The sequence below is a fragment of the Diplotaxodon limnothrissa genome, linkage group LG19 (genome assembly GCF_057381915.1).
Source record: "Diplotaxodon limnothrissa isolate DT_005_m linkage group LG19, D_limnothrissa_male_GT1.1, whole genome shotgun sequence".
Classification (NCBI taxonomy): domain Eukaryota; kingdom Metazoa; phylum Chordata; class Actinopteri; order Cichliformes; family Cichlidae; genus Diplotaxodon; species Diplotaxodon limnothrissa.
Window position 1 is genome coordinate 24,877,414 of NC_140614.1, and position 8,609 is coordinate 24,886,022.

The 8,609-nt window shown below is 42.1% G+C and overlaps 1 protein-coding gene across 1 annotated transcript; it reads right to left on the reverse strand.

Annotated features, from left to right (window-relative positions):
* Positions 1-4,630: 4,630 nt before the first annotated feature.
* On the reverse strand, positions 4,631-8,370 carry col10a1a (collagen, type X, alpha 1a). Its single transcript, XM_085342930.1, has 2 exons — positions 8,253-8,370; positions 4,631-6,471 (listed from the first exon to the last, which is right to left on the reverse strand). Exons 1-2 carry the CDS (start codon positions 8,353-8,355, stop codon positions 4,631-4,633), a joined length of 1,944 nt encoding a protein of 647 aa, XP_085199056.1. The 5' UTR covers positions 8,356-8,370.
* Positions 8,371-8,609: the final 239 nt, after the last annotated feature.

An 8,609-nucleotide genomic window follows, 5' to 3' on the forward strand; every position in this document is an offset into this window, starting at 1 on the left:
TCCTGCTGAACCAGACAACAGAATGAAGGAGACAATGTAGCCCATCTGAAGGAATGCGAGGACTTTGTCTAAAACCAGGGATTTTTTTTGTTTTTGTTTTTTTTGCTTTAGTATTTGTTTACTACTCTGCAACCATCTCATCCATAACTGCAATGTCCCTGGCAGTGATGGACAGGAGGTGTAATGGAGAGTGTGCTGCTTCCTCACTGCTTATTGGTGCTTGCATTTGTGATATGGGTGAGTGTGAGAGTGCAAATGTGAGTGGGAATTTTTTACTTTTTTTTCCCCCCTATTTTTTTTTTTTTTTTCTCTACATGAAACCGTGACTGTCAACACGTTGCTGAATTTGACACATATTTAATCAAAAGTGTTTGGTGCTGGGCAATTGGATGTAGCAGCTAAAGCTGTGTCTGCAAGATCTGACACATTGTGGTATTTAAAGGGAAAGTCCAAGTCTTAAATGTTGTCATTGCAGTGCACAGTTGTTTACAACTCTTGAAGCTCAACACTCCTGTGAACACAAACCATTCCTGAATGAACTAGATTTAGTCAACTGTTAAAACAGTAGGTGCTCATCACTTTCCATTAGATTCCACTGTTTCCAAACTCTGTAGTAATGCACGTTGTATAGACTTTGATATTACTGGTTTTATGACTGAGATGTACCTAAATGACTGAAGTTTTTAACAGATTACCCATTGTAAATGAAGTTTTCTTGTTTTTTCACCATTTGTAAGATTGAATAAAATTGGGAGATGTTTTAAGCAAGTTTCGCATCAAGCTGTGATGACTACAATGCCTACAATACCTAAAAATCTACACAAGAAAGCACATAAATCTGTGGTTGGGGGTACTGTCTTTAAACAGCATTGGGGTTTTTTGTTTTTGTTTTTTTTCTCTTTTTGTTTTGTATATGAAACTCACCTTATTCAACATGAAATGTAACAATATCTGCAAACTGGTATTAAGGTGTTCAGTTTATTATATGTGAGTACTGCTGAAGAATAAAGCAACAAAATGTGGATTGGCACTCTTGAGCTCCTTTATTTATGTTTAAAAAGCATAAAAACACCACTGCTGCCCTTTTATAATACCCATCATAAATCTGGAGAGGGAGTGGGAGAGTTTAGACTGGTATTCAGAGCTGAGGTCGGCTGCTGTAGCCACAGATATACAGATTCTTTGTTTCACAGCACCATCGTGTGGTGCACTGAAAGATTTCACACATACAGAAGGCTTTTTTTTTTTTTTTTTTTTTCTTTTTTGTTAATGCAATGAGTTGTATTTAGGATTCTAAGTATTTGTCTGCTAAATCCAAACTGTAAGCTAGTTCCTCAGGAGAGGGGTCTAGATCTGCCCCCTATCCTACTTTTAGAAGCCTTGAGGGGAATGATTTTCAATTCAACTCAGTTCAATAAAACTTTATTGATCCTGAAGGTTGACCCGAAGGAAATTAGGTTAAGGCTGCTGACCTTTTGCCAGTGCCATCTTACCCTTCCGACCATACATACATTACACAACATCAACATAAACTAAATTTGACAAAAGTCTTTGAGGTAATACTCCAAGATGTTAGAAGAAAACTGCAGTCCTTGTAATGAAGAGGCGACGGTCACTTATTTAAATATTCACCTCATTTACTAAATTAGAGCAAAAGTAATGATAAATTAGCTGGTGAAGTTGGCCTTTGAGGACCTTGTTGCGTTTAAGACAGGCACATTTCTTTCCCTAAAACAAACTTAATCTGGAGTGAACCTAAAGTGAGATATGATTGCTGCCCAATAGTATTTTTAGTGATTTACCAATGAAGGAACTACACAACATAATTGTGCCACATGATTCAGGGTCAGTGGTGTTGCATCCGAACTCAGTTTCTGGTTTTGGACCATAAATGATAGTGTTTGAAACAAACATTTTTACGACGTCTGGAGGTTTAGTGTCTTTCGCAAACAGCATAGACTGAATTGATGCCTGTGCGAGATTCCTTCCATGAAACCCCATAAACACCAGAATGTTTTTAAGAGTGGAGGAGAAAGCAAAACACTCCTGCAGGGTGTTTTTTTGGCAGCACACAGCTCTACCCGTGCACATTTCAAACCCTCTATTTCCTTTGCACCCACTCTAACCTTGGACACCGTAGCTCTGGCCACCGCAAAAAGAGTGTGTTTTACACATAATACTTCTATTTCTGCTTCTTAAACTGCTTGTCCATTTTGGTCAGGTTGTTGAGAGACGTGCTGCTTCTTGTAACACCCAGTGTTCCTCACATGCTGCCATACACACATCTCTCTGCATCCTACTCAAGAACATCTGGTTCCTCTTTGCGTTGCTTCTTTCTTTCCAAACAGATGCACAACTGTATAGATAGACATACAAGGTGAACCTACTAACAAAAATATATCAAAGTAAATTATTCTTCGTAGTCTCAGCAGATAATTTTAGAGTGCGGCTTGTGGAGTCAGCCAGAGGCAGCTCTCCATCTGCGCTGTCCCACCTCATTGCAACAACCACAGGCCATCTCCAAATGGAAGTACCCTCAGATGGCAATCCCCAGCAGTTTACTTCAGCCAGCTTCCTCTCTTTTCTTTCCCTTGGGCCCCTCACCTAACCACTGTCACGCTCTTTCCCCCAAGCGAGATCAAACAGCTGCCTCCCTGCCAAAGGACCATCCCTGTCCCTCATTCCACACCCAAACTATATTCAGCACTCTCATATTGAGGCTTGCATGGTAGAGTAGCCTTTGTAAACTTTGGCTGCCAAGCAGGCAACTGGTAGCCATCATGTGGAGAGAGATTTTTTATTTAATCTATTTTAGCCTCTGTTTAGGACCATGTACTGCACTGAAGTATGTGTGAATTTTAAGCACTTTTTAAACACATATACTGACTACAAGCTGGTTAAATTGATATGATCAATGGCAAATTTGTGAGAGAATCTCAACTTCAAGGGTAGACTAAATTAGCAATGGTTGGTCTTACATAATAATAATTACTATTATTGCCTAAGAGTTAAGACTGTGTTGAAGAATAAAGGTGGTCATACCATATATTGACTTTTAAGCTTGTTAGAAATGTTCAAACTCTGTTTTCCCCTTATAAACTGTATATCCATGTATGTTTGCACATGTCTGCTGCACCTATTTCCCATTTTCTCAGCAAAATATAGAGAAATGAGGGGCGGCTTTTGCACAGTGCTGCATGTAGTTAATACTGTGCACAGGATACCAATTTATGGTGATACATTTAACAAAATGACCACAAATGAATAGAAATACATCATTATGTACATTATATATAATTATATAAGTTACATTACACTGAGGACAGTAAGTCCAACAGTAACGTTGGTAGGAAGATCCATTTTATAGTACCTGATACTTCCACTTCACATTTGTCAGCCAAAATTTTGCTTACAAAACCCATATGAGTGCTTAAAATTAAAACGTCTTGTTACTAACAAATAATGGCATGGTAGTCCAGTGCTTGGTTTGAACCTGCTGGGTGATTAGAGCCTCGCTGTGGATTGTTCATCTTATCCCTGTGTCTCTGTGGGCATACCTGTCCATGGTACGCCCCGCCTTTCTGTGGTAGTCAGCTGGAATAAGCTTCCATTAAGTAGATGAATGCATGTTGCTGACTTAAGATGCTTCATCTTAGGTAACTTTAGTATTAATAATATTTATATTAAATTACTTTTGTATTTTTTCACAATAACTTAATCTTGTGTTGAACCTGTCACAGATCACAATTATAACTTGATTTCTTGTTTTAATTTATGAATCTGCAGGAAAACTAAATTGGATTAGGGTTTTATTTTTTTACAGAACTCAACCAGTGCTCACAAAATACTCAAAGTGAGTTGACTCTTATGACTGTGTGTCTTCTTAAGCAGTTTTTGTGTTGTTTTATGTGCCTCTAACTGAGTTCTTTTTTAGTTTTCAAATTAAATGAGCTGCTAAATAAAAAAAAAACTTCTGATACAGAACATTCATTAAGACATCATTTATTTTGGTCATTATGGTTTACATGACACAATGTATGTCCAGGGATACAACGATGTTGCTGTTAAAACAGTTTGTGTTTCCATGACAGCATTTTGGTGACTTATTTCGTCATAACGGTCAATTTGACCATTACCATTTCACAATATATTCAAGTCACATTTAATACAACAGGTTGCACAGAAAAAAGTATTAGGGTACTTTTAATAAGATTATTGGTAACCCAAACAAAAAAACTGAAAGAATAAAAAAACAAGGTTGTATAAAAACAAACAAAAGCAGACAAACACTAAATTAAGAGTCACCAGTTGAAGTCAGTAAAAGGAACAGAATGGAAAAGAAAAAGTCAGGACATAACACAGTTTAACATCTCAATTTCACATGCTGTCTCCATTAAAATCTCACTGGTAACATTGTGGATTGCTTACCCCACCCCTGATCACCTGTGTTCATAAATTAGTTTTCCTTCTTCTAAGCACCTATTTCTTGTAGTTTTCAAGTCGAGATGCAACTATTTCTCAAAAATGGTGAACTGCCTGTCTGTTAGGTTGAGGAAAAACGAACAGGGAGTTTAGTTTGAGAAATGGCAAATTTAGTTGGTTGGCTTTCGGAAACTACTGAATCAACGTATCACGTTGAAGCGATGAGGAACCCAGAGAAAGAGCAGTGGACATTCTCTGCAGCAAAGACGCCATTGGCCTCATCGTCAGGGATCTGGACGTAAACTGTATCCTGCTCATCGAGCAAGAGGACAGCACTACCAGACATCTGGTCAAGGAAACCCTTGTTGTACTCATCATAAGTGAACATAACAGGCTGGCCATTCTTGTACAGAGCCACCAGGGCATGAGCTCCATTGACATGGATGCTATAAGAGAAGAAGTACACTCCAGGAACCTGGCAAGTGAAAATGCCTGACTCAGGGTCATAGTGATTCTCAGCATTATACACTATGTGGTCAAATTTAATGGGGCTGCCAGCAGGAGGGTAGGGGGTGGTCAGAGCTGCAGTGAAAGCAGACATGGGGGACTTCACCATAATCTCGCTCACTTCCATGCCCTTGCCCTTCTCAAATGCAACCTCACCTGGAGGGCCAGGGGGACCAGGAGGGCCAGCTGGGCCAGGTTCTCCATCAGAGCCGGGCTCACCAGGTTGACCAGGAGGACCCTCAGGTCCAGTGAGACCCTTAGCAGCCAAACCAGCGGGGCCAGGGGCACCAGGGAGACCTGGGTGTCCCTTGAGGCCTGGAGCACCAGCGGGACCTTGAGGCCCAGTAGGTCCTCTTGAACCTGGTGCACCATCTGATCCAGAGGGACCTTGCTCACCTGGGCGACCAGGATGACCTTTGGGTCCAGCAGGGCCTGGGATACCTGGGGCTCCTGGGGTACCTGGGGCACCTCCATTTCCTTTTTCACCTGTGGGTCCAGTTTCCCCTCTGGCCCCAGCAGGACCAGCTGGTCCTGGGTAACCCTGCTTACCTTGGAAACCCTGTGCTCCCTGATCTCCCTTGTTTCCCTTAGGTCCCTGAGGACCAGTTGCTCCTGTGTCACCTTTAGGGCCAACAGCACCAGGTGCACCTGTGAAACCTCTTTCACCCTGAGGTCCAGTAGGACCAGTTGGGCCAGTTGCACCAGTAGCACCAGTATATCCAGTTGGACCTTGCTCACCCTTTGGGCCTGTAGCACCAGTGCTACCTGTAGCTCCCCTTTCTCCTTTCTCTCCATTTGCACCTGGCTTTCCATATCCAGGCACTCCAGGGGCACCAGTGGATCCAGTAGGTCCCTGGTTGCCTTTAGGGCCACTTGGACCAGGCAGACCGGGGGCACCATTCTCACCTGGTTTACCTGGAATACCAACACCTGGGGCACCGGTGTGTCCTTTAGGTCCCTGAGGTCCCATGGGACCAGGGGCACCATCGCTACCTGGGCTACCTGATTTTCCTGGCTCACCTGGGGAACCTGGTTTTCCTGGCTTTCCAACTCCAGATGAACCTGTAGCTCCAGGTGGACCCATAGGCCCTTCAGGTCCTGTCTCACCCTGACGTCCAGGTGCTCCCACCCCTCTATCACCCTTAGAACCTGGCAGTCCAGGGATACCTGGATGTCCTTTCAGACCAGGCTCTCCTCTAGGTCCCATTGCTCCAGGAAGACCTGATGGTCCAGGCTTGCCAGTAGCAGAGAGGCCAGCAGGTCCAGGGCTTCCTGGTGATCCAGGGACTCCCCTAGGTCCTTGAGGGCCAGTGGCTCCAGTATCTCCCTTCTCACCAGAGTCTCCAGGCCTGCCAGGTTTGCCAGGACCACCTGGAGATCCAGGTTTACCAGCAATGGAGCGGCCAGGAGATCCAGGGGGTCCGGGAGGTCCTTGAGGTCCAGCATAGCCTACACCATTTTCACCTGGTGGGCCAGGAGGGCCAGAAGGTCCCTCGGGGCCTGGCTCACCTGGAGGACCAGGCTCACCTGCCACTGACACCACTGTGAAGAGTTAAAGAGAAACCATCATTAGTTCCATTAGCAAACAACAAAAAAACAAAAACAAAAAACAAAAATGGACACAAAGTAACAAAGTGAAAGAAATCTCTGTGTGTATGTTCAGGATACCTTAAGTCTGTGCATAAAATTCAACCACTTATTTCAAATTAGGGTCTGTTTAGGATGTTCAGTAACTCTGACTGCATCCCATTCAAGGGACAAGTGCTGGGTCATGGATGTTCTGGCCAGCTCTCAGTGCTTAGTGTGTTTGAGTGTGCATCAGTTTTGCAGCGTTCACAAGCAATATGACTTTCAGCAATCAAATATGAGCTGAATTTTAGCTTTTAAGAAAACCTCTCTACATAATGTTCTTCATTTTTTAAAATGGCTGAAACATGATCGACTAATTGATCCAGAAGGCGGGGCATGTTTAACTCTAATGAAGCAATGGTCTAACTTGTGAGATACGCCCACATACAACTCACCTATTGATGAACAGATATTATAAGATGTTACATGCATATTTTATTTTGAAGCAACCCCTTATAAACAGATGCATGTTTAGTATTATTCTAATAATTAATTTTAATACAGAAAAAGCATAACGTAAAGAAATATGGCTGCATGTAACCTGCTGAATGACTATTTTTAATACAAAGTACAGGTTTCAGATTTTAATGAGAGCCTTATGATTTGTTTAGGAGCTACTCAAGCAAAATAAGAGGGAGCTCTTTTTTATTTGCTGCCTTAATGTGGTCACATGGGTTTGAGTGTAAAAGGCTCACTCCTTGGCTTATTCTGATTTAGTTTGGATAAAGCCAAACAGATGTTTCTACTTTTGCGTTAAACAGGCGCACCCAAACAAACCACACTGCTGGGTGACTGGACTTTAATTGTCAGTGTGAAACTAAAAATAACCCCATAACAGCTACTTTCTCAAATAGAAACAGCAATGAGCTGATGACACAAAAGCGACACTTCACATTTTGCACTGCGTTTGGGAAACACACAACCTCTCTTTTTGTGTTTGGCAAAATAATAAAAAGAAAAGAAAATCAAACGTAACTCATGTTAACAATTAAATAAATCGCTTGCTTAACAAATAGAGCGAATAACTCTGCCAGATTGTAAACAGAATTAAAGTGCCTTCCTGTGAAACGTGCGCAAAATAGAATAAAATAAAGTAATAAAACTGTTGCTAATGTGAATAACTCGGCTCACTTAGTCATAAGGGGTCGCCACAGAGAAAAGCTCCGCCTGTTCGATTCCCTTCTTAACAGGATTTTTTTTTATCTCCTCCAGGGATCTTTTGCTTGTTTGGGGAATGTTTAAACCACTACACTACGGAGCTAGCGCTTTGGGTGAATATAAGGATACAAATATACAGGAAATGCTACAAAAACTACAGAGGGAGATTTAATCTGGTGATTTAGAGGAAAACAAAAACCTGCAAGCTCTGCTTCGTGCAAATAACCTGCAATTTCCGGCCTCATTGGAGAGGCATGCAACCTGTTGTAGCCAATCAGAGAGCAACACTGGCCCAGAGCAAGGTGGAGTTCAGCTTTCAAAGTAAAGTGCAGCTGTGCCTATCATCTGTCAGGCTGCTTACGGTACCTCTATTGGTCAAAAAAGCTATCCCCCTCACTGAAGGTAAGGAAATCCTGCCATACAGTGTTGCTCAAATAAGACCAACTTTATGGAAGAAGATCTCCCATAAAGTTGATAGGCTGTTCGTGAAGCTCACAAACTGATGGAACACAGGGCGAAATGATGCGTATTCTTACCATGGCTCTTCACAGGCATCACCTTCCTCACTACGTAACCCTTTCCGTGGGCTGCTGCAGAGGCCACCACAAGGAGGAGGATGGTCGCTACACGTATGTCCATCTTGCAAGGTCAAACCTGCAATGGAGGAGGAGAAGAAGAAGAAAGTCAGTACATCTGTTTTCAAGGTATAAAAAGTGCCATCAAGCTTTAGTGTTTGTATTAGTGTGAATTTTAGAGAGCCTGAAAACTTTTCTGGTACAAGAACATGCTTTAATCTTTCTTACAGAAACAATACTAGACAACAAATAAGAACAGAAAGCACAATTTTCTATTTCCACACTTCAGGCTCATGTATTACAAATGAAGGTAAAAGG

Excerpts from the sequence above, each read along its gene's own strand:
- col10a1a (XM_085342930.1), bottom strand. The coding sequence starts at position 8,355 with ATGGACATACGTGTAGCGACCATCCTCCTCCTTGTGGTGGCCTCTGCA. Across the intron at positions 6,472-8,252 it reads GATGCCTGTGAAGAGCCATG|TGGTGTCAGTGGCAGGTGAG; the intron begins GTAAGAATACGC and ends AACTCTTCACAG.